The sequence below is a fragment of the Varanus komodoensis genome, unplaced genomic scaffold (genome assembly GCF_004798865.1).
Source record: "Varanus komodoensis strain SLA01 unplaced genomic scaffold, ASM479886v1 scaffold1, whole genome shotgun sequence".
Lineage (NCBI taxonomy): Eukaryota > Metazoa > Chordata > Lepidosauria > Squamata > Varanidae > Varanus > Varanus komodoensis.
This window is the reverse complement of record NW_025335268.1, coordinates 137225191-137252719: the sequence shown is the minus strand read 5'-3', so window position 1 is coordinate 137252719 and position 27529 is coordinate 137225191. Positions and strand designations below refer to the sequence as shown.

At 44.6% G+C, this 27529-nt stretch overlaps 1 protein-coding gene across 1 annotated transcript; it reads left to right on the top strand.

Moving 5' to 3' along the window:
• The first annotated feature begins 1563 nt into the window (after positions 1 to 1563).
• Positions 1564 to 27187, top strand: AMPD1 (adenosine monophosphate deaminase 1). Its single transcript, XM_044447694.1, has 15 exons — positions 1564 to 1862; positions 11963 to 12137; positions 13768 to 13933; positions 16113 to 16278; positions 17562 to 17778; positions 18223 to 18352; positions 19278 to 19472; positions 19624 to 19755; positions 19865 to 20028; positions 22120 to 22246; positions 22924 to 23087; positions 24181 to 24301; positions 25352 to 25525; positions 25659 to 25769; positions 26850 to 27187. Exons 1-15 carry the CDS (start codon positions 1808 to 1810, stop codon positions 27006 to 27008), a joined length of 2256 nt encoding a protein of 751 aa, XP_044303629.1. The 5' UTR covers positions 1564 to 1807; the 3' UTR covers positions 27009 to 27187.
• Positions 27188 to 27529: the final 342 nt, after the last annotated feature.

Sequence of the window (27529 nt, the reverse complement as noted above, 5' to 3'; positions counted from 1 at the left end):
TATCTTTTTAGTGATTAAATAGGTATTGGATTGATCCAGCCAATAGAACATCGCAACTAATTATTTGCATCACTCTTCAGAAACTCTATATTGGAACATCTGTTTCTAGAGCTTTACTTTTTGACTTGACATGATCTACTTTAATCACTAACATAAACCCAGTACACACTGACTCATTGAGTCAAGCTAGAGTTGGAGCCAAGGATCCTGGCTTTTCCCCTTTAAGAGATTTGCATGCTATTGATACTAATGGTGATACGTCTGTTGATTGCCTTGAACGGTGATTGCATTTGGCTGCCTTTTCATGTTTAGCCAGTCAGAAAACATGGCTACTATAAAATTTCATGTATTTAAATATAAAGCTGCAATGTTTAATCAATGGATAGAGCAATCCTACTTCCCACAATAGAAACATCTGAAAGCAGACAAACCATCTCATCCAGAACTTTGCCAGGCATGCACTGGGAGGGAGGGAGGGAGGAGCAGCAGCGTTTTTCTTCCATCTTGTTTTAGGATTATTTATTTGAATAATTTTTATTTCAACCAGTGGGGAAGAAATTACATAAACTTCAGTTTATGGGGCATGCTTTCTTTCACATTAGCGGGCATGTTGAGCTAGAGCTTTGGTTCTTGCAGATCTGAAGCCATTCTTGATCCATTCATAACTCTTCCAGGGACTGTAAGGTTGCACCCTTAATCAGATTAATCTGTTTTAATTGATGAAAAATGTGCCCCTTATTAGTCAGCAGACTTAACCCAAAAAAATGTGCATTTGTATCAAACTTTAGATGGGATGTACCCTTTTAAGAGGTACTCCCTCTCTTCTCTCATAAGAGTGGACACTTTCATTTTAAAATAAAATTATGTTCACTTTGACATGTATGCATTATCTAAAAGCATACCTATAGGTCTAGTTTTTTAGGGAAATGCCTATAGTGAGGCAAGTTATCTGAATTCTACCAGGCCTAGGTAATTTTAAGTGGCCAATTTTGCTGCATATGAATCAGAATGGTTGTTGAAGAAAGCTATTGATTTGAGAGCTGTAGCAAATGCCTCTTGCTGCCTAGTTTATTTGATTTCTGGGATGTTTAAATGTAATTAAAAAGCCCGTCTGTTCTTTTTTAGTATATACATAAAGTACCATTGTGTTCCTAATGTCATCACCACGGTCTAGATGACAAACATAAGCTAGCACAGTATATGGCAAACATACGCTGATCCCTTCTATGCTTTGTTCCTGCACACTGATCAAGGAGGAAACATGCTGGTATGCGCCAGCAAATTGAATGAGTGTGTATGTAGGTGGGTATCAGTGGTACCAAATCATTGAGATAAAGACTGTAATAGTGTGAAATTTTGAGGCCACTAAAAAACCAAAACCAAAAGACACTTATTGATGTGATAATCTGTTTCCTCTTATTTGGGGAGCAGATAAGGTGGCTTGCCTATATAGTCCTTTAACAGTAACAGATGCTGCTGTGGTTTTGCTCTTGTTGGCAAGTTCATTTCCCTACCATGTAGCTGAATATCACGGCTCACATGAGGCAGAATTTCCTGTGTAGAGAGGAAGAGGGCATGCTTTAGTAGTGGATGCACAGTATATGATGTGGAGTTGCTGTCAAAGGACTATGTCAGTTCCATGGTAATGCATTACACTTCTCAGTATATAATGTGTGTATTTTCCCCAAAAATGTATCGATATTCCTGGTATGTGTGTGTGTGTGTGTACTTGGTTTGCAGGCAGTATCCTTTAAAATGATGGAAGATACCACCCAACTTCATACTGTAGAATGTTTGCAATTCACACATGAACCAGTTTGTTTTTCTTAGTACTCAGAACTACAGCCTACCTCTTTCAAAAGGTAAGGAAATTTGTGAACATTTATTGCTGGTCTCTGTTCTCTTGCCCCATTTACTTTAGATAAGCCCCTCAGTATAGGAAAAATGTCACACAAGTCTCTATTAAATGTAGATTTTTTGAGTTTGAGTTTAATTTCTGAATCAAACTTTGTGATAGATGAAGGAGAGATACTCGTATTTTATAACATGTCTCCATGAGTCAAGTGGGGAGGGACAGGCAGTGGTGGTCATGAGAGCTGGCATGGTTGCAGTAGTTAGGCTAGAAGAGAGGTGAGTTCAGATCCACACTTAGTCATGATGCTTAATTGGGCCCAACCAACCTCATAGGCTTCTTAAGAGGATACAATTGGGAAGAGAGTAAATATTTGTATTATCTTGAGCTCCTTGGAGGAAGGGTGGCATATAATAAATAAATAACCTATCTTGCACCCCAAAAGCAAGAAAGGGACAGAGGTTATTTTCAGTAAGTATGAAGCTAAAAGTCCACCATTCCATGACCACTGTTGAAATAGATTGGTTGAACAAGGTTGACTTGGGAAGGGAGGCATCCATTTTTGGGAGCACAAAGGCTGTAATAACATCCCTGTCAAGCGCCTGCACCTCCTGCCTCTGGTATTGGAAGGTCCACAGTGGATCCACTCGGTCTTCATAATGTTTTCAGAAACTCCTGGTGGACTGGGTGTGATCACAGAAGTCAAAGGAGAAGCCTGGAAAAAGGAAGCAATACCCTGCTTCACAGCATGCGTCATTGAAGCAAGGTTGCTGTTGATGGGTCATAGTAGCTCTGAAGTACAGATTTCCTGATCTTGGCTGAGTAATATTCTGCATTGTTAGTCTTCTAGTTTTAGCATGCTTCACTGCCCCTTGTTGAGCAACTGTAGCACTAACATGAACTTTTCATTCCTGGGCTCACATTGTGTTTGAGACATTTTCTGGGGCTTAGAAGCCTATCTCAGATAAATGTACTGAAAAATGGTAGGTGGTAAGAATTTGTTACACACAATCTTGATAATGTTTTAGCAGATCAGGCAATATAGAAACAATAATACAGGAGATAGGGATGAAAGCCTACCAGATTGTTCTTTTACTGTTTTACCTCTGTTGCAGATTTAGTTTGGTGATAGTGTGAAGAAGCCACCTGTGTGTACACAATTCCATGGCAGAAATTAGCAACTAAATGGTCCTAGATTTATTATTAAATTGATAACCAGGCAAATTATGCTGCAAGTTTTGTTCAGCTTTCTCAGCAGTACTGTGGCCAGGCAATAATAATAATACTTTTGTATAGCTGAACCAGCCCCAGATGCATATTGCTGTCAGAGGTAGCTAAGTAGGTAACTTGCTTCAACTGTGATACTCTTTTCCACAAATACATTTGTAGGTGGGCTACTGAAGTGTAGTAGTCACAACTAACAACATAGAATTTGCCTATGTTGACTTTTCCTTAAATGCTGGTTGCTTTCAATGTTGTGTACAGCCATACACAAGCGTGAATTAGACAGGGCTGTTGCTCCAGGTGGGAGTGATAGAGTAACAATTGCAAACAAGAAGCAAGTTCTCTGCAACCTTTTTCTGTTTCCGAGAGTATGACATGAACCATTTCCTTGGACATCCCTGAGCTGAGGATGTCCTCAGCTGCTGTCTTGTTTTCAGTAGGGTGTGTGTGTGTGTGTGTGTGTGTGTGTGTGTGTGTGAGAGAGAGAGAGAGAGAGAGAGAGAGAGAGAGAGAGAGAGAGAGAGAGAGAGAGAGACGAATAGCCCTGCCCAAGCAGAAGCTCCTGCACATCAGTTCCATGTATTGCTTGCAGCTTTAGCCTAAGTTTCTTCTCTGAAAGTATCTTGGAGTGGGGATTAAAATGTTTGGGGTTAAGAATCCTGGTCTTGGGATTGTGTAGGTCTTTACGTGGAAGTTAGACATCTAGATGAAGACCATGCAGAGCTGGAATTTGCCATCTGAAGGGGATGATGTGATTTTAATAGTGCACTCTTGCTGGAGCAAAGGCAAAAAGGGGCAAAGGGGGCTGCTAGATAATACCCACACGTTCTCTGCTAACTATTTTCCTGCTGACCCCACACATGGAAACTTAGTGCTTAATTTGACCTTTTGGATTAAAGCAGGCACAGGACCTCAAAAGAGAATTAACATTCCTGTAAAGCATGAAGGTCATTCTTGGTTTCAGATGTAGATTTAATGTCACTGACATTCAGTACAGAAAGATTAGAAGCAAATACAGTCTTTATAGATGTTAACAGCAGACAGTTTTCTAGGTGCTGAAAAGAAGGAAATGCCCAAGATGGAAGCATGCTCCAAAAATTATATATTGGGCATGGCTGTAGGGCTTTATTAAATCAACAGGAGAGCATGGTGAATGTGCTCATGATAATAAACCAGAAATGAAGGGTGCTCATACAAATTACGCTCTCTATTTTAGAAAGTAGAATAATTTCTTGACCTGTCTTTGCAATCAACTGGTTGTTCACCTGCTTTCTAGCAGGATATATGTTCTAAAGAGGCTTTCCTTGCAGGAAAAAGTAAAATTGGTCACACTGTGTTACAAATTGGAGTGAGGCCTTGTGAGCCAGCCACTTCCAGCAGAAGATGCTGGTGGAACTCAGAATGGCAGCAAGCTGGAGGAAAGAGCTGGTTGTGTCATGAGGCTTCTCAACAATCCGTAAGTTATTCCCCTGCCCTTGGGTTTGGTGGAGGACACTGTACTGTACTGTTGCCCATGTTAAGGTAAGATTCAGCTAACAAACCATAGGTGGGTGGGCACAGGAATCCTCCTTGTCTTCACTATAGACATTTGTTCCAGTGCAGCACAGTTCTTTTCATTGCTCTAGCCCACTAATTTGAGCCCTTCCCCTCCAGAAAAAGCATTAGAAAAAAATTGTCCTGGAAGTGGAACATGGAGAATCTATCCAAGGGAGTCTGGTGCAAGCTCAGAATACCAGGATCAGTGAACAGAGTTGTATTAATGTGAGCAAGGGGGAAAGTTTCAGCTGCTTCCTGATCAAAAGCACTCTGTCCTAGCTATGATCTTGGCAATATCGCCTCATTTCTCTGAGGGTGGGGAAATGGGATAGGGTTCTATACTTTCTGTGCATACATCTTTCAGTTTACTTCAAGCTTGCAGCTTCACCTGTTGCAATAAAGACTTTGCATGCCTGCAGCTTTAAATAGTCTGTTGCTTGCTTCTCTCCTTTTAGAGAAGGAGAGTTAGGTTACAAGAGCACAGATAAATAGTAAAATGAGTGTTGGCTGGCTGTGCAGCTTCGTTCTTCCAGTCGCCTGCTCCACAGTCAGTTCCTAAGGTCTCTTCTGAGGGTGGCAGGAAAAATGCCGCAGGTGAAAGTTCCAGGTAGGTGTAAAACCCCAACCCCAAAGGAATACTGTGGAGCCCTGGACAGGGAGGCAGCCTTCCTATATATAATGCAGGTGCTAGTAGCTAGTCTTAAGACTTCAGTTGATATAGCTGTTCTTAATTGTTTTTTCATGTAGTACAGTTACAGCAAGGTGGAAAAAATACGTTTTGCTGTGGGACTGGTGAGGCTGTTGGCATTTCTAAATGAGTAAACTTGACAGCATGATGGACATGCTCAGCCGCATATGTGAAGGGTGTTTGAGGAGACCCTGAATGCAGCTCATTAGAACACAGCCCTTCCCAGTGCTAAAAATGCACGGGTTGTAGAAACAAGAACACACAGGAGCATACCTGGACATTGGTGCTTGACAGGCATGGAGTCCATTGAAGTTTTCCATGTGCCCATGATAGCTTATTCAAATATAATTTGGAACAATGTAGTGCTTCGTTCACAACTTCGTTCAGGCATCTATGAAAGCAATGTCACAAGAGAATCCCACTTCATTCTGATCAAGTCCTGAATTCTTCAAGAAGTAACTCATGCTGTTTACACATTAATATAGCTATCATAACCTTTGATAGGGCTCAAAATTATATAATCCTAATGTTTTAAAAGTCCACACAGCAACATTCCCTGCTGTAGACAGCACAGGCATATGTTTTAGTAAAATCTATTTTTCTCTTGTCCAGTATTTCATCATTGTTACCAAGGGATCCTGCCATCTCAGTACAAAGACATATCACTTTTTAAGCAATAAAGTGAATTTGTGTGGATCATAGTCAAATAGCAGGTATCTTTTGCTCAGGTAGATTTTGCCATCTCCCACTCACAACTGGAGAGAATATTAATAGTCTAGTACTTTCCCTCTGCATGAGTGGTTGCATTTAATGCGTACAATTCTGTTAACCGTTGGTAATTTGCAAACAGATTTAAAAAGAAATGTATGGAAGATTTTACTGCAACATCCTTCAAACAAGGGAGAAAAAATGATATGACTTTTGAGGAAAAAGAGACACTAATAAACTGACAGCAGAGAACCAAACAGATGGTTTGCTGTGCTTTGGAATGGTGTAAGTGCCAAGTCTATCCAGGAATTGTAGGCAACTGTATATTGAAGTCACTAGTGTTAAATGCTCTGTGTGTGTGTGTGTGTGAGAGAGAGAGAGAGAGAGAGAATTGACACCTACGCACACACATACACACACCTACCTCTACACTCATCCTGTGTGTGATGAGGTTAGGAGGAGGCGGCTCTTAAAATGCCTATAGAAAACGGTCTGGGACTTCAGGTTCCTAGAAAAGTCACCACTGCTGGAGTTGCCAAATAGAACAAAAGGGCTGGCCTGGTTGAGCAGCTCACATCTTTCTCTAAATTTGGAAAGTAGCAATGTACTTTTTAATAATATGGTTTTAATGTAAGCATATGTGCGAAATAGTCATAATGCTCAAAAGAGGTGGGTTGATTAGTTTGTGTCTTGGCTAATCCCAAGCAGTAGTGAGATGCCATAGGGAAGGCCCTAAAGTAATGTCAGTCCAAGGTAGCATTATGCCGCTTGGCTAACTCCCATGCTCTTTGCATTCCATCTATGGAAAAAATGTGCACATTTTGGCCAAACAAGAACTCAATCAAAATTCTTCCCATTGGCACTCGCCAAATCCAGCAGGCACAGCTATTTCCAGCATGGAGAGGATCGTGTTTCTCCCTGCTTGTCATGTACAAGATGAACCATCTCTTAGAAAAAAGAGGTGGCAACCCACGCTCAGCACTAGCATAGTTAGGTGCTCAGGGATCCAGCCCCCAGACTTTCAAGGATTAATTACTCAAAGCCCTGAACATGGATGGGCAAACAGAACACCTTTTTCTTTCCCCAGCATTTGGATTTTTCTAATCGTGAGCTCTTTCCATCCCATTAATGAAGAGTATGTACATGTTTGTAAATTCCCTGTCCCTGGATTAAACAGCCTGGAAATGAAACCTTTTGATCTGGGATAGTTCCAGGTTTGGGGGACCTCCTCTCTGGTGCACCACCTCCCCTTCCCCCTTGGCTATGCTGTGATCTGTGATGGTGCTGGGAGCTCCTACTCGAGCCCACCTGCTGCGCAGAGGGAAGAGGCCAGGGCAGCAACACGCAGCAGTTCTGCCTCCACTCCCACTTGAGCAAATGGCAATAGCACTTAAGAGGTGCTGATGTTTCCATTTTGGGGACTGAACAGTTGGCAACAGTGCTAGGAAAGGGGGAACAGCAGCCACGATCATTTGCAATGGGGCAACACTAAGGCATAACGGGCCAAATCCTCACTGCTGAGCAAAGACAAGTTAGGTAGTGAGACCTCCTCCTCCAAGGCATGGGCCACTGTTCTCTGGTGGGTCCTCAGGTCACTGGAGACTTCGGGATTCTTTATAGGAGGATTTTATCCACCACTTTACCCAGACTTGCTTTCCAGATTAAAATTGGCTCCTGTGTGTGTGCTTTCCTTTCTCAGTTTTGCTTCTTTACATGGCCACTAGGTCATCCTGTAGTACAGCAAAATTGCATAAATGTGTAAGCCTTTCATCCAGTGATTTCCAGATAATACTAGACTTAATACTAGACTTTTAATACTAGACTTTTCTTAGATAATACTAAATCTAAGAAAAGCAACAGGCATTGTTGCAAAGAATGGGAGAGGATGGATGATGATGATGATGATGATGATGATGATGAAAATGATGATGGGTAAAACTCCTCCAAATAACTATCATTGAAGAATCATGAGTTGAACTTTACAACCAGTGATAGTTTTCTGCTGTTAAGGTGGCCAGAAGCAAAGACGATGGGGCTCTTGCAACTTCAACGGCTGCACAGAAGAGGGAAATTTCTGCAGTTGTCGTTTGCATGACAAGCCCCACCGCTGAAATCACCTCTTCTGTGCTACTAGCCATCCTACCTCCCCTGCTCTTCCTTCAACCAGAGTATGCAGTGTTTCCTGCTGGAGCTTGAGAGCACAGGTGTCTAATAAGAGAATGTGGTCCATAGTTTCCTGAAGTACCTTCAACTGTACTTATGCTAATATTTCTTTGTAAAACCACCAGTCAGTTCCTCTTTCAAACCTAGGGGTTTCATCGGAGCGGGAAGTTTTCCAGCTAGTCTAGGCCAATCCAGAACTGATTAACAAGTATTTTTCTCTTTCCCAAAGCAGAATTTTAAGGAACAGAACATACTAGGTTTTGAGTTATTTGCATGTTGAATTTGCAGTGTTAAAACTGTTATCACACCTTCTCTTGGGTAACAGCCAGCAGTAACTGGGGTCAGGCCTCCTGGCCCCACCCTAGGGCTCTGTGTGTTCCCTGCTACCATATGTGCAAAATTTACATCTGCAGACAATTTTCCCAGCTCATGTATACAAGCCACCTATCCCTTCTGGTATCCGTACATATGGTCTCCACAAAACATGAATTGTTGAACATGGGGAGGGCTGGCCAGGAGGTACTGACCCGTATCTCCATGTTCTCATCAATATCCAAAGGATATACAGAGAGCGCTGTCCCAGGTGAAGCCTAAAGGTATGATTTAAAGGACTATATCCAATAAATTAGGAGTACTGTTCTTGTTCCTCCATCTAATTGTAAAGCTGTTTATCAGCTGTGGAATGGAGGGGGTATAGGCAACAGTTCAGCAAACATTTGTCCATTAAAATGCAACTGTTCATTTCTTAATATAAACATGGATAGCAGGTGAAACCTTTATCAGGTGTTCTACTCTGTAACCTGATCACATTTTTTATTTATTTTAATCTCAAACAGCAAAGGAGAAACGTAAGTATTATGAGACCTTCCTCGTGCCGCCTGCTGCTTCGTCAAGCAGTTGATCATTGAAATAACCAATAGACAAAATGATCACAGCAGCCAGGAGCTGTCTGTTTCTCAGCAGCAATTCCCAGGATGCATCAGGGGATAAAAGCTTGCATGGGGCATGCCAGAAGGATGCAGTGGTCCAGCATGGAGTGAGCTATCCTCGTGAGCCAGGGTGGTATGTCACAAGGCATTTCAACGCTGTATCAAACTTCTGCACTTCAGACCCTGTATGGCTCATTATCCAGTGGGATAATGATCTATCTACCCTATGCAAATGTCACCAATAGCTGTCCAGAAATATCCAAAAGCAGGCCAGGGGCTCTGTATTTTACTTTAAGCGGTGCTTCTACATGGTAGCAAGCTATCCTAAAATTGTCTCTGGAGGGGGAGGCTACTACAACTGTGATTCCCATCCATTTCCCAATTACTCTTCCTGGATGATTCACTGATGTAGTTTAAACTAAGGTCTCATAAAGACTTAGAAACAGAGGTATTGCCTTTTGGTCCTCCTAAGCAGCCATCCTTGGCTTTCTTCTGATCTCCCATTTTCCCTCACCAGCATGACTTGTGGGTGGGGCTGATGGGAGCTACAACCAACACATTTTGAGGGCATCAGGTTGTGGAAGGCTGCTGTAATGGCTAGTAACCTAAGCATCAATTCCAAGGTGCTCTTCAGAGCTGGATTTGAGATCTTCATTGCCTTTATTGAATTGAGACTCTATAGTTGCAATCCTACACATACTTAGCAGTAAGTTGCATTGAACTCAAGGGGTTTCCTTCTGAGTAGACAATGTATAGGATTGCACTGCAACAGAAAGGCAGTTCTATACATTAAAAGGTATCATACAGTTTTCCCATCTTTTCTTCTGTAATGGATGTTCCAGGTAGGAAAAGAAGTCAAAAGCGATTGTATTGCACTACAAATTAAAGATGACATCATCCCCCCCCCCCCCACCATGAAGTTGGAACTCAGAGAGCACTTTGCATGCTAGGAAAATAGGAACAAGGAGGAATGGCTGATGTTCTCTGTTGGCGGCTTTTTCCCCTGATGTTAAGTGTCTCCAGCCCTGAGCTCATGGGGATCACTGCAATTGTCTCCAAAGACTGGGTACTGGCAAAGGTTGCCCTGCTGAGAAATGTGGTCTTTTGGGGCTGCCTGGCTACTGCTGGTGCACAGCTGAGCATGAGCCACTTTTGGCCAGCTGTCCCTCTGTGGAAGGATTCTGGTGCTGCTGGGAGACAGGTGCCTCCCTGTCCTTGTGGAACAGAGATGTTTGGCAACACAAAGAGTGCCTCTGATCAGGAGCTTGGAGCAGGATGACCACTTGTGTGCAAAGTTCAAGCCTGGGGCAGGAGTGGACTTCATGCTTTCAGGGCTTATTCCTCATGTGCATCGTCGTCAAGGAAGTGGCACTGCATGCACCCGTCACTTGCATGGCCTCATTCCGTTGTCATGACATCATGTGCCTCTCCTGCTTATTCCTGCTCATTCCATGTGCATATCTGCTGCTAAACTGTATCATTTCATTGCTTCTTCCATCTCCACCATGAAAGCTGTCCTTGGATGCGGCAGCTAAATCCAAACAGCAGTTGTCTGTCTAGTTGTTCCTGTCCATCACCATTGTATTAGTAATAGTTTATTGTTAGTATAACACATCCATAACATTTTGTTTCACCCAAAGGCTGCAATCCTATGCTCACTCACTTGAGAATATGTCCCAAAGAACTCAGTGCGGATTTATTTCTTCATAAACATGCATAGGAGCAGACTCTACATCTGTTGAGTACTCTACCCAGAAAGTACTTAATACCATTTGTGCAGAACCAGTTGTCCTAGTAGGCAAAATACCCTAAGGGAGCTTATCGTGCTGCATGGATGTGTATATGTGAGCTGTTTCCATCTCCATACTGCATCATCGCTAGCTGCAACAAGTAACATCATGGACTACGCTCAGGTAGTCTCAGAATACCACTCTTTGGTGGCCCGATGGCACAGCTATTATGAACTCTCTGTCCTACATCTTCTGTTCCTTGAGCAAAAACAAGTGAAACTCTTGTACTGTGCTACATGCATCCCACCAAAATCCAGGTGGGTTTGTTTAGTGGCAGAAGGGTGGCATCTTATACCCAATCTTCAGAGAAGGGGCTAAGACTACAATGAGGAATCCAAGTACAGGTAAGACTGTTTTTTCTAAGCCCTCTGGCTTCTCATTCTGCGCCTGTTCTGGACCTAATATCTTAGTGATCCATGGACCCTCGCAGGTTGCACACACATGAAGGATCTCCTGCGCACCTGCTGGGCAAGAAAGTGAAACCCTTTGCTTCACTTTTGTCATGACTTCCACTCAAGGCTGCAGAATGAGATTCACAGCTATTCCCACTCTTTGGAGATAAGAGTGAAGAGCAGACACAAATCAATGCTTGTCAGTCTTTACAATTCATCTATGCATCCATTAACTGCTGTTGTTTGTCATTTATGCTCCACCCCTCCTCAGTTAATCCCTAGCATATCCAGTGAAAAAGGAACTTTTTTCAAGAAGCATTGAAGGGAAAAAAAAAAAAACCTCTAGCGGTAACTGTAGAGAGGCACTATTTGTCAGAGTCAACTACCAGGACTGAAGAGCAGATGGTATGACTCACTATAAATATGGTCCTTACTTCTGTACTCTGTAGCCCTCTTCTCCCCATAACCATCAAGTTGCATCCAGAATGATGGTGCACATAGCTCTTAATTTCCATGGCACATGCAATACTACTTAAAATTATTTTTAGCCCCACAATTCCCTGTAATATATCCAAAGAACAAGAGGGCCTGAGAACTTTCCCTAGTGCACAGTGAGTTATACAGTCAAGCCACAATGCCAGTGGAGTTGGCTCAGTTATCTCCTTGCCTTCTCCTGACAGAAACTGATGATGCCATGCGGTCCTTCGCCGAGAAGGTTTTTGCTTCAGAGGTGAAAGATGAAGGAGGCCGGCATGAAATCTCCCCCTTCGATGTGGAAGATGTCTGCCCCGTCTCTCACCTTGAAATGCAAAATCACATGATCAAGGAGGAAAGTGGAAGTGATTCAGCTAAACGGTGAGAACATTGTCTGTGTCTGCATGTACTGGGGAGCGTGTGCAATTTGTGCTGAAGCAGAAGGATCCCAGCAAGACTGGATGAATAACAGAAGAAGGCCTGCTTTAGAGGAGATGCATGCAGGCTTATGCAGACCATGTTGCTTAATGCCTCCGTCAGATGTATTTGTACACCATGAGGAAAGCTGACTAAAAACTTGGAAAGTGCTGGCTGCTGAACCAGGGAAACCTCACATGCCTGGGAAACTGCAGTTTGACTGATGAGTAGTCAGAGCAATGTCCAGCACAAAGCTCTGCATAACACCAAGAAATTCAGTACATTTTAATGCCCAGCTTAAAACAGAACCGCTTGTTCACAAAATCAAAGTGGATCTTAAGCTTTCTCTAAATGAGTTAGCTGCTATTGCAGAAAAAATAGCTCTTCTCCTGCCTTTTCTAGTCTCCAGATATTCTTGATCTATATATTTGAAGACCTTTTGCTCTCTCAAAGAGGACAGGAATATTCCCAAGTGAAAATGGAGATGGCAGACAGGTAGCTGACCATTCCATCCACCACAGGTTGAATCTTTTTTCCTCCTCTTGCCTCGCAATTGAACAAAATCACCACTATTTTGCCTGGATTAGGCTTCAGTTTGATTGTCCTCATCCAGTCTATTACATCTGGCACTGATTTAGAAACCCAGTAGCTTCCTTAGATTTAAATGGAAAAGATAGATAAGAGTTGGATGTCATCAGCCTACTGGTTGCTCCAAACCCCAAGATGGGACCGCAGTTTCATGTATATGTTTAATAGCATGTCGGATAGGATGGAACCCTGAGGGATACCACAGGCCATTAGCTAAAGTGTAGAAGAGGAACCCTTCGAAGCCACCTCCTGAAATCACCCCTCTAGGGAGGGCAAGAACCGCCATGGTGCCTCCCAGGCCCAGAAGGTCAATGATGCAGAAAGCCACTGAGAGGTAGAGCAGATCCAATATGGACACCCTCCTCCTGTTCTAGGGGATTTTCCCCCTCCAACAGTGATCTCACCCCTGCCTCTTCTAAGTAAGGTGGTACGAATATTGCCATAAAGTGACATTCACCACCACCCTTATCCACTCAGCTAGCTGCTTTTATAAGCCAGGAAGGGTAAGAATTCAGCACTGAAGTGCTTTGCAGGCCATTATCGTTCTTGTCTGGATTTTCTCAATTGAGCCTATTGACCATTATAACTGAGCAGTGGGACTTTTCCCTATTCCTCTGCAGAATTACTGTTACTTAACCCTGTAGCAGAATATGCACACTTTGCTTCCATGTGGAAATGTCTTTCCAGTGCCTTCACTGCAAATGTGAAAAGGTCAGAAGAAAGTGTAAACCAAGCCCAAATGATGCTAGATCTAAGTTAAGCTATTTGCATGTGGTTGCAATTTAAATTTCCCTGCCAGTTCTCCAAGCCTCTAACATGATATCTGCCAGTCTAACTGAGATTCCAGACTTTAAATTTAGTCTGAGCCGAGAAATAATAGCTATGGGAAATGCAAGAGCAACCTGGATAGATGGTGTGAAAGAAGATTTGACTGCCAAAGCATCGAGCAAGCTATGCAAAGCAGAATTTGAAAGTGTGTTGCTGCCCTCCTCTTCATCCATTCTAGGAAGAAGAGACTGCTGCGGCTAAAGACCATAGCACTGGTTGTTCCTATTGCAGGAAAGTCTTCAACCAAACTCTCCACCTTAGATGAGGTCATCTCTACCAGTCCTCTGTATCAAGCTGTACCAAAATTCCAACGTGTGCAGATCACAGGAGATTATGGTGCTGGGGTGAGTAGCGGGAAGTGCCAAGTCATCTCCTCTCACTTCTTCCTTCTTCCTTCTTGCTAGGCCACCCAGATGATTCAGGCATAGTATTCCTGCTAGGGACTTTTCAGTTACCATAATGCAATATTTGATTTCCACTTGATGGAATCTAGATGCCTGTTCTCACAGGAGGGGCTCAGTAAACTAAACTGTTTTCAAGGAACTAAACTAATGTACAATGAAACCACTAAAATAAAATTTCTACAAAATGGCACAGATATTGCTGCATAGTGGAAGTGGGGAAGAGTAACTTTTATTCTGTTTAGTGTAGGAACTGTACGGCTTTTCTACATAAGGGTGTTGATCCCTGCATCTGATTTTGGTTTCTTTGCAGCATTGTGCTCTGAGCTCTACCCAAAGAAATTTTACTTTTCTGTATTCCCTATTCATTTTCTCTAGGTGGAACTGTGCTATAGCAGGAAAGCTCAGATAGCATAAGGATAAAAAGGATCATTTCCCCATTCTAATATAAGAACCCATTGCACCTGTTCTAAAACAACAGCAGCAGCAAACCAAACCAGGAAGCTCTGAATAAATAAAAGTGAAAACTAGGGGGCCACAACTTCATCTAAATTGACCAGAAACAAGCTTGAGTAAGCAATGATGAGCACACAATAAATGCCTCATATAGAAAAGCTCATAAACTGGAAAAGAACACAGTTTCTAATGAACTTCAAATCCCATGCATCTCTCTAAATTGTGCAATAGCTCTGGAAAAAAGCTGGTGCTTGGAGGTGTGGCTCCAAGTTTGCTAAGCGCTCTCTCTCTCTCTCTCTCTCTCAAATAGGAGTACATGTGCCTCTTAAGATAAAGGACAGCTTTGTCCCAGGTACAAAACGCTGTGGTTATAGAGTATATAGCAGCAAAGACTCATTTATTGCGCACAAACCCTGAACAGTAGAAACGGTCTTGCTGAATTACCCCTCATCCCCAGTTGTCATCCAATATTTCAGGTCCCATGGGAGAGACTCTGGAAGTGGAATGAGGAGGGAAGAGGCGCAACAGCTCTCCCATAACTAACCCTGACTGTGTGTAACAGCATTTGTATTTGACTGAAGTAACCTGAAGCCCTAGAGAAATAAATCAAACCCTGAGGTAGCTTTGCTGTGTCAGGGGTTATTGGTGAAACTGAAGTGGAACCATCGTAGTGCTCAAAATAACTCCTGGTGTTAGGTCCTGTCGCGGCCCCTGATCAATTTGCATTGCCAGCCTCAGACTGTGGGCTATTGGGAGAGATGAGTGCTGCTGGAAAACCCCTTGAGCAATCCCATTTTCTCTAGGTTCCATCCAAGGGATGGCTCCAACTTTGCGGGGTCCTGTGGCAAAGCGGTTTCTGTGAGCCCCCTGCAGAGCAGTAGAATTGCAAAGCAGTAGGCTTTCTTTCGTTTTAGTAGCAGAGTTCAAGAGTTGAATCTGGTCTGCCTAGGATCTAAATCTAGCCCTCCATGGTTGCACAGAGAGCTATTCCCCTTTCACTGACCATCAATTGCTTGGCGGCCTCCTAGATTTGGGGCCCTTTCCCCATTCCAAAAGTTTGAGGTGCCTCTCCTAAGGCTTAGTTATTGGCAGTAAGACCTTTACACCAAATATTCTAGTAGTTTGAGTGGTAGCCTCCCAGGGTCCACCATTTTGTTTTTTCCACATTATTCCAACTGCTGTATTGGCTCAAAGCAATGCAGGAAAACAAAATAGCAAATGTCAAATGGCATTCACCACTACTTAATATTCCCGGGCTGTGTGTGTGTGTGTGTGTGTGTGTGTGTGTGTGCGCGCGCGAGAGAGAGAGAGAGAGAGAGAGAGAGAGAGGTCAGTGCGGTAGATCCTGCTAGGCTATGCAGGCTCTAGTATTTGCCATGTGCTGATGGTAGGCCTGTTCTATTTTCATCATTATTTCTACCCACCCCCAACCAGGCATCCTACTGATAAAACATTGTACAAGGATCTTACTTTAATCTCCTAGCCCATAGATTTTGCATGTGTAAGCATTTATGGCCTTCCTAACTCCTCCAAAGAACTAGGAATGTTTGCCTGGTATTGTTGTTGCCGATTTTTATTGTGACAAAATGAAAGAAACAAAACCATAACAAGAAAGGAAATAATACAACTACAATTTTACGTACAGTGTGGACAAATGTTTCCATAGGTAACTGTGGAGGACTTTGAAAAGGTCTGCAAAGGCCTGTACCGTGCCCTCTGTATCCGAGAAAGGTACATGCAGCACTCCTTCCAGCGTTTCCCCAGGACTCCCTCCCAGTTCCTGCGTACCATTGAGAATGAGGCATGGAAACCAAACGAAGATCTGTGGCCAGGTAACTACAGGCAGTCAGTGCAGACTGAACTGGAGGGCCACAAGTGAGTGAATCATGACTGAGGGCTATCATGCCTGCAGCGGAGTCCTAGAGCAAAGGCAGCAGGTGTCTGAGGAGGCTGTGTGGCAGGGTCGGCTCCTTCGCTCCACTAGCATCACAGAGGCTGTGCAGAGGCTGGGAGCGGAAGCTGTGGGATCCTACGGAGCCTGGGATAGTGAGAGGGCCTTTCTGCCAGGGTCAGTTAGAGCCTGACCTGCACAAAGATTGAGAAGAACTTTCCAGGGGCAGTTGTGGAGGCTCGACTGCCTGCTCCACCTTTGCTCTCCCCTTTCTCTTAGCTCAGTCTTAAATGAGCACCTCCTGTCATTTAACTTTTCTGCATATCCCCCACAGGCTGGTTGAGAGAGAGCCTCAGCCTCAGCTCTCACCCTAGGATGGCATTCCTTGAGCCGAATTACATCTCCATGTTTCCCTGCCTCACAGAAGTTCAGTCTCCTCTAAACAGAGCGCCATGGTGCATTTCTGTGTCTCAGGCAGAGGTCTTTCCTGTCATTTGCGACCTGCTCTTAAGGAGACAGAGATGCTAGAAACTCAGCCTGGGATTTTCTATGTAAACAGCACATGCTCTGTCCCTAAAGTGAAGTCCTTCCCCCACTCTGCATTTGAATTAGACTTTATTTGATCCCCTGAGCTGGATTTCCACTATTCGTTCAATCTTTCTGAATACAAACAGATGAGTGGCTTGCAAATTCAATGGGAATAATTGATATGAGCAGTCAGGGCACTGCTTATCTTCCTGTAGCTAAAAGAGAACCTTTCCCTTCTTCTGGATTATTAAATGAAGGAACCCACCAGAGAAAGAGGCAGAGCTTTCATATTTCCAGGTATACTTTATTAAACAGTATTTTATTGGGAAATGGTTCACTGAACACAACCATCTCAAGAATCACAAAAATATATGTACTAAAACACATTTAAGCTAGGTATTGGTCACTAAGAATAAAAAGGATCTTTAAAATAAACACCTACAGTCAGGAGTCCACATTACTAAATTTAAAAAAGACAACATCTTTGGAGAAGTTTTTATTATAAGGCAACTGTATGCATGAACCAATAGCAGTGGCACGATCCCTTGAGAGATTTCAGCCAGCCAAGTAGTTCCAACTATTCCTTAGAGATGCAGCATTTAATTCCCCTAAGAGGGCAAGTGTAACAAAAGCATGTTTGAGGTTCCAAATCTTTTCCTTGCAAAGCTCATCAAATGCTCTTCCTCTAAATTTTAGTGTTCACATCTTTGAAGGATGGTGAAGACCCATTCCGCTCTGACAATCTACCTGAAAATTTGGGCTATCATGTGGAAATGAAGGATGGTGTGGTGTATGTCTATGCCGACAAAGCAGCTGCTGCCAGGGGTGAGCCCAAGGACCTGCCCTACCCTAACCTGGAGGTCTTCCTTGATGACATGAACTTCCTGCTGGCCCTTATAGCTCAGGGGCCTGTGTAAGTGTCTTAGGGAGCCTTACCTACGTATGGTATGGCACATCCATCCACACAGAAACTGGGCCAGCCCGAGCGAGTGCAGTACCTCCGGTGGCAAATCCTAAGGGCACCCACGCTGCAGTCATTAAAAATACAGCAGCCTGCATAACAGTAAATGAGTTATCACAATGCTTGGCTTTACCAGGGCAGCTATGACAGTCTGTCTCATGGTAGTGTCAGCCCTGCATAAAGATGGAGCACAGGTTAAGCTGCAATGAATCCGCAGTTCCTGACCATTCTGGAATGTGATTTTTTATCAAACGGCCATGTGACACTGGCAGGCATCAGGTTGGCCACCAAATGCCAGTTGCATTGGTAAGCACTGCTTCTATACACAAACCCGTGATCTCTTCCTTATTCTGGGATAAGCCAATGTGAGACACTGCTTTCCTTTGACCATTGCAGTAAAACCTATACGCACCGACGCCTTCGATTCCTCTCCTCCAAATTCAACGTACATGAGATGCTGAATGAAATGGAAGAACTGAAGGAACTGAAGAGCAACCCCCACCGGGATTTCTATAATTGTCGGAAGGTGAGGGAACTCTCCTAGCTAATGCATCCTTGAAGTAGATGGCAGGTGTTCATGATGCCCTGTCAGGTAGAAATGCTGAAGAGCGTATTTCCACTTAGAAGCAAATATGACAGCTTAACAGGAGGGAGAGCAGAACAAGAATAAAGGATAGGAATGGAAACTAGACTAGAGCACCTCTATAAAGAAGGAAAAGAGAATCTATGAAGCTTGATGGAACCTCATGAAAGCTGCAGGCCTTTTAGAGGCATCATCCATAGGGACATTTTGTTCAGGCTGCACAGTGGGTGTGGCTGGGATGCCTCTTGGACTCCTGATTTGAGCCTAACATGTAAGCCAGCCTTCTTCTTGCATGAACTAGATATGCTAGACTATAATTCCCACAAGCCCAACTAGGGTATGCAATAACATTATTATTTTAAAGTTGTCCACAAGAACCACATTATTATATACCTGCCTAAATACAGTATTTATTGGAGATGATTGTACACTCATCAAACACGTTCAATTCTCTTCTTTCTCTAGGACTTTACATGATTTTTATTTTTTCAAGAAATAAAACTTATGTAGCAGCCTTAAACTAATGCGAGTCAGACTGCTAGCTCATCCAGTTGGTCTGTCTTTTCCAATTAATATCAGCTCCGCAAGATCTCCTTCACCACCACAGATCTCTCACCCTAACTGCCTAATTCCCTCAAAGCCTGCACCCTTCTTTTCCATCAGTTCCAATATTCCCAGTTCATCTGATCTTTCAAAACGAACAGCAAACCAGACTGTATTGTGCTATATATCCCAGTATCATAGTTCCTGAGATAGAATCATCGTGCTTTTTCGCACAGCATTCTATGCCTTCCTCGCCTGTGTCTTCACCAGTACAATTGCAGTGGTAAGTCTCTGCACCTCGGTTGACTGTTGTCTTCTCCCACAGGTGGACACACACATCCATGCGGCAGCTTGCATGAACCAGAAGCACCTGCTGCGATTCATTAAGAAGTCATACCGTGTTGATGCTGACCGGGTGGTGCACAAATCCAAGGACAAGATGTTGACGCTCAAGCAGCTCTTCGAGCAACTCAGCCTTCACCCCTACGACCTGACTGTGGACTCTCTTGACGTGCATGCAGTGAGTCCTCAGGCCTCTCTTCCCTCCCAGGGTGTTCTGCTCTCGGTCGCAAGAGGCACACAGTTGGCTGTGGCTAATCTCTCCCCCCACCTTTGTGACTGAGAAATGCATTTTGCTGGGCGCACTGGCTGACTACTTCTTTATGCCACAGGGCCGCCAGACCTTCCAGCGCTTCGACACCTTCAATGCCAAATATAACCCAGTGGGCGCTAGTGAGCTGCGTGATCTCTACCTCAAGACTGAAAATGCCATCGATGGTGACTACTTTGCCACCATCATCAAGGTTAGGCAGTATGGTATGCGAGTGTCTGGGCAGCTGCTAATCTGAGGATGAGGCCAGGTCATTGGAGCAGAACAGGCACAAGTTATTTTTTCTCCTTCTGATTTCCCAGGAGGTTGGCTCTGACCTGGAAGAGGCCAAGTACCAGTATGCAGAGCCACGACTCTCCATCTATGGCCGTTCGCCCGACGAGTGGCCCAAATTAGCTAGCTGGTTCAACAAGCATCGTGTTTATTCACCCAATATGAGATGGATGATCCAGGTGCCCAGAATCTAGTAAGTTGAACAGAGCAGGAGGGTGGGGGAAACCTTGTACAAAGAGCACTTTGGACTCTTGCTGGGTTTTAGTAGTTCTTTTGTTTTTGAGAGTTTTGGGCAAGTTCAGACAAAGCAGTCTGAAGCAGTTTGACCAGTCTGAAAGAGCTCAGCAGGAATCAAAAATATTGTACAGTTAGCACATGCAAACAGCATGTGCAGGGGTGGATTCTGTGTGACACAGATGGGGCAGCCTGTTTTGAGCCATTCGCAACAGGAACTTGGGGTGCTTCTGGCTGCAGGACTCTGAGTGCTGACTGCCAGAAGACACGCTGCAGCCACACCTACTCGACTGTCCCTCCCTGTCCTTAACTGATTTCCTATGGTATGGAAGAAGATGGGGTGAAAGTACATGGGAGGATTTATTTATTTATTTTTCGATGTATATCCTGCCTTTTTCCTACGAAGGGCTCAAGGCAGCTTACATCATTCTCCTCCTCCATCTTATCCCCACAACAACAACCCTGTGAGGTAGGTTGGGCTGAGAGTCTGTGAGTGGCCCAAAGTCACCCAGTTGGCTCCATGGCTGAGCGGGGACTAGAACCCAGATTGTCTGAGTCCCAGTCCCAGGCTCTTAGCCACTACGCCACACTGGCTCTCTGAGGATTTCACTCAGTAGGTGAAAATTGAGTCTAGGCTCCTTGTAAAGTACCATGACTGAGGTGGGGTGATTGCACATTCAAAGCCTCATCTAACGTTTCTAAAAAGCTCATAATGCATGACTGCAAGGAAGGCTGGTTGTTGGAGAACTGCAGAAAGTTCCAAGTGAGCAGTTTGCTCCAGCGAAGGCTGGAGTTAGTCTGTCCATCCTGTCACCTCTCCTAACCTGCATCCCCTTGTCCGAGAAGCCTTCAAGGGCCAAATCTGAAATCACGTGCTCCTTGTGTCATTGGGTAGGAGCAGGAGACATTTGTCTTCTCGGGTCAGTCAGTCCCAAGAGCCCAGTTCAGTTCTTCAGTTGGTGATACAGCACTGCTGGATGCAGCCAGCTCAGTCTTGGCTTTCCGTGAGCTCAAGGTCACGGCTATGATATTGCCTTGATTCTCAGTGGTAACCTTTGCATTCTACAGGGCAAAGTATGTAAGTGGGTCAGTTAGGTGGCCCCTTCCCTTACCTTGAATCTTCCACTGCATGGGGAAAGGAAACAATTTGGCTTCCTTTTAACTGTGTTCCCAGCAGCAGCTCACTTTAGTTTTCTTTTCTCCAAAACATTCTGGGCTTCGTTACATAAGAGATTACTTGTGGACTCATAGACGTTTGCTGGTGCTTTTCAAAATGATGTCATCCTTTAGGGCTTCTCCCATTTTTCCTAAACATTTTTGCAGGCTTTTTAGAGCAAGGAAAGCCAGCTATTAAATTTCAAATGTGGTACAAATTGGAATGAAAGTCTAGTGTGTTGTCAAATTCTGCTATGCTGCAGCTGTTCACAGTGCCACCCTGTGATTATGGAATGCATAGAAAGGCAGAGTAAGACAAAAGTGTATAGTGGGAGAGACATGTAAAGGACACACTCTTCCTTCTTGAAGGAAAATGGAAGCAGTACCAGTAGATTCCTCCTTTAAAGAAGCTTTCTATTGCAGAGCTCAAAGCAAAATTTTATATTCATTTCAAAGCCCTCAATGGCCCAGGCCCAATCTACCTGAAAGAGCACCGTTTCCCATACTTTCCTGCTTGATTGCTAAGATCTTCAAAAGCTGTCGTCTGGGTGCTACCCACAATAGTGTGGTGGGTGGTTGTCATGCAAACAGCCCTCTCTGTCTGTGGAATGCCCTTCCCAGGAAGGTCCACCTGGCATCTTCCCTGTATATATTAAGATCCCAGGTCAAAACTTTATTTATTATTTCAGCAGCTGACTTGAATTCTCTTTCTCCATTGTTTGACATTATTACTGCCACTTTAATATTTAATGTTTTAATATTTATAGTATTGCATTTATTATTTGGGCTATTATTTTATTGTCGTTTGTGGGCAGTGTATCAACCTAGCAAACAAAACAAGTGAAGCAGAAATAGAGTTAATGTGCATCCATTTTTTCCTGCCTCCCTCGCCCAGTGATGTGTTCAGGTCAAGGAACTTTCTGCCACACTTTGGGAAGATGCTGGAGAACATTTTTGTGCCTGTGTTTCAGGCGACAATCAATCCTCAGGACAATAAGGAGCTGAGTGTTTTTCTGCGCCATGTGAGTACTACGGATGTGGAGGCAAAGGAACAGATGGGATGGGCCTACCACTGTGGTCAGAGACAAGCCAAGAGCTGTGGAAATGCGTGGCTCACAGCGTGGCTGGAGAGCCAAAGGGCCTGAAGGTGACTCTGAAGCAGCACCAAAGGCTGAATTCAAGATTTATGAAGAAGCTGTTGCAGCTGCAATTCAGGGTATGCAGGACCCAAAGGCAAAATGGATGGTGCCAAAGTCTGAGCATGTTTTACCTGAAAGCTCTTACTGCCGGTATTTAAGTCTCATTCAAACCATTTTAGAGGCAATGAGGAGCAGCCACAAAAGATGGGAAACTTCAAGGGGATGTGGCCAGCTGCAGAACCCTGAAGGGTTGGATCAATTCCCTGGAGGTCGTTTTTGGCCCATGCTTAACCAAATTGGGCCAGCAAACCTGTCCCCGCAAGTGACATCTGGCTGCTACTAAGCATGCCAGCCCATTTCCAGGGCCTGTAAGGCAGCGCGTTGAACAAAGGTACTCACCCTGCCAGTCCAATTGTGGTGAAGGGTGATATCCCCTGGGTGAGGGGAATAAAAACTTTCTCAGTTTTGCTTATTTACTTGGAGGGGTGGTGACTGGGAAGTAAAGGCTGAGCTTGTTTTTGGAGCCGGCCCTTCCTCAGAGCCAGCTGTATGATTTGCAGATTACTGGTTTTGACAGCGTGGATGATGAGTCCAAGCACAGTGGACACATGTTCTCCAGCAAGAGCCCCAAGCCAGAGGAGTGGAGCCATGAGAAGAATCCATCCTACACCTATTACTTATACTATATGTATGCCAACATCATGGTACTTAATCACCTCCGACGGTAAGTTCCAGCCTGGGCAGCAGGGCGGCTTCTGAGTGGAAAGGCTTCAATGCTCAAATATCCTGTACTAACCTTTGGTGGGAATAGCGCTCCCAGGTTTCCTGGTTCTGGTAAGACCACCCGCTAACCCTAGCAAGAGCATATTGTATTTCAAGAACTTGTTTGCATCAGCCCTTTCCCTTGATTAATTCCAGCTCTAGGAGGCAGCATTCCAGGTTCCACTAGATTTATGGTGTTAGCAGAAGAAACAAATCCCGATAATAAAGTCAGAATGATCGAGATAATTGCTATTAGATATTTGTTTATCTATTTCTTCCACTAGTTTAAGAAATGGATGCTCATACAATATTTCAAAAAGCCCTTTACTTTGGAAAGTTAATACCACAATGACCCTGATGATTGCCTTTGAAAAGTGGGAGTAATTTTGGATGGATCAATTTAGTACAGAGAAGCATTGAGAAGAGAGGATGGATCATCCTTCCTGTGCTTTCTATTTCTCTGATCTAAACTACCCCTCACCCAAATTTCTTTTATCCCAAATGGGGTTTGAAATTTGAGTAAGCCCTCTGAATTTTTAGTTGAGGGGAGAACAGTAGCTGGGAATCATTCTGCAGCTCTTTTCTATCTCTGTGCCTAAATGTCTGTCTTCTCCTGAAATTGTATTTTATTGTCCTCTTCTGAAACTATTTTCTTTCTTTTTTCCCTTTTTAAGTGACTATTGGGGTTTAGTTACTGACACTTTAATGTCATCTTTAGTTGGTCTCTCAATGTGTCATGTTTTTAAATGCAAATTCAGTAGTGATGCCCTAATATTTTTTGTTGCTCTTCTGTCAGCATCCTTTTGAAAAAGAAGGGAAATTGGGACAGACATGGAGTACTTCTAAATGAGGTACTATTCAGCAGTTTTTTTAATCAGGCATTTCTTACCAGGAAAAAGCAGTGAAAAGTCCCTGTTCTTTTGCTAATCCCCTGTGAATATGTTGATGGATCTGAGTGGCTCAGCATTATGTCAGCATTTTGGATCTTCCTTCAAGGAAAGATCCTTCTGGGATATGATGTGGGCCCTGCATAAAGGTCGCTTTGTCACCCTCAGGGAGCGTGGCATGAACACCTTCCTGTTACGTCCTCACTCTGGAGAAGCTGGCGCTATCACCCACCTGCTTGTTGCCTTCATGACTTCAGATAATATTTCCCATGGCCTGAACCTGAAAAAGGTGAGTTGAAGCATGGGAGAGGCACTCTTGTGTGCTTGGAGATGGTGTGTGCCCTTGATATGCTCTTCTGGTTTCTTTTTCCTACTCAAGTTACACAGGACGCCTCATGTGGAGAGGTTCCACAGTCCTGCACCTCACTAGGTCCCTCCCTTGACTCTCAGAATGCTGCCTGTTCAACAGGCCTCACTGCAACCTCCTAAATGATGGCAGGAAACCTTGTGGCCTGGCTGGACTGGATGCCACAGTCTCCATGAGAAGCTGATGGTTCCACAAGGGTTACAAACAGGCTGTCAACTGTGAAAGGGGTGCTGAGCAGTGAGCGATGAATGGTGTGGACAGTGCACCTGAACAAGGTTCCTCCACTACTGTTCAGTATTTCTGGACATCACATTGAACCTGCCATTGCCCTGCCTCACATTACCAGGGGTGGGGGGTCCAGGAAATGTCATATTATATTTTTGTGCTAGCTGTGTTTTCCAGGACTGGCTGTTGTCAAGGTAGGTACCTGCCAAGGACTCACACTCCAGTGGAACCCACCCACCAGAACCTGCTGGAGCTGTTCCTCCTTTCCACCACTGCAACTTGCTAGTTCACCTGTCTATTACTGTGCCCCAGACAATGGTGGCAATGAGGAGGAGGAGGAGCAGTAGAGGTCATTGCTGGCTTGCTCGTTGGCTCTGTGCCTGTCAAGCAAGCAAGGGGCAGCAGTGATGATGGGGAGGAGGAGGGAGAGCAGTGACAGTGGTGGAATATTGGTAGCCTCGCTGAGGGTGTCTGGGCCAAGGGCCCTCAGCATCCTGGCACTTGTGCTGGTGGTTTCCCATCTCACCTTTCCTATTTGTCCTTTTTGTAAACAATCTGCTGAGGAGAACAGTGGAAAGAATTGCTGCAATATGCCTTTTGATTGTTAATGGTAGGAGCCCTTTCTGGAATTAACCTTGGAGAAATGCTGGGAGCACGTTCTGAGAGTATTCTTTGGGAAGAACTGGAGCCCTTCAGCCGTCCATGACCTGACCCAGCCTTGTCGTCCCTCTCTATCTCTCTTTGCAGACGCCTGTGCTACAATATCTCTACTACCTAGCCCAAATCCCCATTGCTATGTCACCGCTCAGCAACAACAGTCTCTTCCTGCAGTATGCCAAGAATCCACTTCTTGATTTCCACCAGAAGGGATTGATGGTGTCATTGTCCACTGATGACCCTATGCAGTTCCACTACACCAAGGTAGGAAACCAGATCCTTTCTTAGAGTAGATGCTTGCTCTGAGAAGTCTGAGGGAAGCTGGCATGAGGGATATTGCAGTTCCTGCCATCCTCTTGGCAGTGCGCTGCATCCTTGTTTTCCTTTTATTGCCCAGGAGCCTCTCATGGAGGAATATGCCATTGCGGCCCAGGTCTTCAAGCTCAGCACCTGCGACATGTGTGAGATCGCACGCAACAGTGTCCTGCAGTGCAGCATGCCTCATGAAGTACGTGGTTGTTCACCTGAGCATCAAAAAGGGTCATAGAGTGTCGTGAGCTAGGTGTCCCCTCTCAAATGAGACAGGCACTTCCGCAATTATTAGAAGAGTCTTTATTCCATACAGAAACAGCATATTCACAAGCCTCAAAACACGCACTCCAGGTAGAAAGTTGACCCTGCATTCTGCCCCTCCCTCACCCAAAGCTTTGCTTCTGAACCCTTCAGGGCTGCTCTCTGGATGGAGGCACGCTATGGAAGCGAGCACATCCACATTCTTCCCATTGAGCCCCTAATTGGTCTAGCTGGTGGGCACGTCAACAGGCCCTTGTGTCCACGTCTCCTGGAGCGTCGAGTTCTCCTCCTGAGAACCGCTCCCGGGCCTGTTCCCTGCTGGCTTCTTTCCCACAGTCAGGAGGGGGCAGCTCTGTGGTTACCCTTGAAGTGCTTTGATCCACAGCTGGCTCAGGCTGGCTCAGCAGGAGAGTTTGGGCCACTGGAGCCTCACTAGTCTCAACAACTCCAATATCAGAGTGAGAACTCTGAGCCACAGGTGGTTCAGCTCTCCACTCCCCCTTCTCCAATTCTGAGCCGCCATTCCCACCAAAGCCCTTCATCTCCTGTGTGCCTGGGAATCTCATCCGAGCTCACAGCCCTGGGGCTTAGTGGCTATGCATAAGAGGGTGGGTATAAAGCAGGAAGGGAAGCAATCAGATGCATTTTCTATTAACTTGGGGAGCTTCTCTGTCACTGCTCCTAGACTTTGAAACTCCCTGCTGAGGGACAATGGGTTCGCTCCCTCTCTGCTGTCCTTTATTCTGCAGGTAAAGACATGTTTATTCAAGTAGGTTTTATTCACGTAAGCTGTTGGTGAATGGGGTTCTGTTGGGTTGGGAAAGGTTTTCTTTCCTCCATTCTTGTGTTTTTAATGGAGTTAAATTTTAATCTTGGTGTTCATTCCGGTCAGTCCTCTTGAGCTCCATTTTGCTCGGTGGGGAGGCAGGATACAGATCAAAGAGACACATTAGGGAAGAGATGACTGGCATGGCAGTGTGAAGACTGGCCCTCAATCTGTGCATTGATTCCACAGGAAAAGCTCCGTATCTTGGGGGAGCATTACCGCGAGGAGGGCCCACAGGGCAACGACATTCGCAAGACCAACGTGGCTCAGATCCGCATGGCCTACCGCTATGAGACGTGGTGCTATGAGCTCAACCTTATAGCTGAGGGACTGAAAACCCCCGAATAGGATGCTCTTGGTGCTGCGTCTTCACACACCAGATCCCTGCTGGAACTGTAGAGCAGGACTGAGGAAGTGAAGCAGCTGGTTCATTCAGCACCAGGCAATTAGAGGTGTGAGATTATAGCCCCATTGCTATTATCTCAGATTACATGTTCTTAAAAAAAAATGCAGTGTGTTTGTTTACTAAACTCCTCGTGCTTCTCCATTTTGCAAGCACCAGTTTACACAACATCTGCATATATATCTTTCTATGAATCCAGTGAAGAGGTCTATCCAAAGAGGAACCCAAGGACCTTGCTCCCATTTCACTGCCCTGATATGAATGGGGCCATTTGCTTTGGTGTTTTTATAAAAATAGAGACAACTCAGGATTCCAGGGCCTAGTAGAGGTATCAGGGTGTCTGAGCCTGTCCCAGCTACTGCAGACCACTCCATAGTGTGAAGTTGAGCTTAACTTCTAGCCTTACTATTGTCTCTCCTTCTGAATGACCAGAGGTGGCATGGATCTCACTGACACAAGCTCAAGT

Bases quoted from the DNA above. Each gene is read 5' to 3' on its own strand.
- AMPD1 (XM_044447694.1), top strand. From the start codon at position 1,808: ATGAACCAGTTTGTTTTTCTTAGTACTCAGAACTACAGCCTACCTCTT. The intron at 19,473-19,623 runs GTGAGTCCTCAG...TTTATGCCACAG, and splicing joins ACTCTCTTGACGTGCATGCA to GGCCGCCAGACCTTCCAGCG. The intron at 23,088-24,180 runs GTAAGTTCCAGC...TGTCACCCTCAG, and splicing joins GTACTTAATCACCTCCGACG to GGAGCGTGGCATGAACACCT.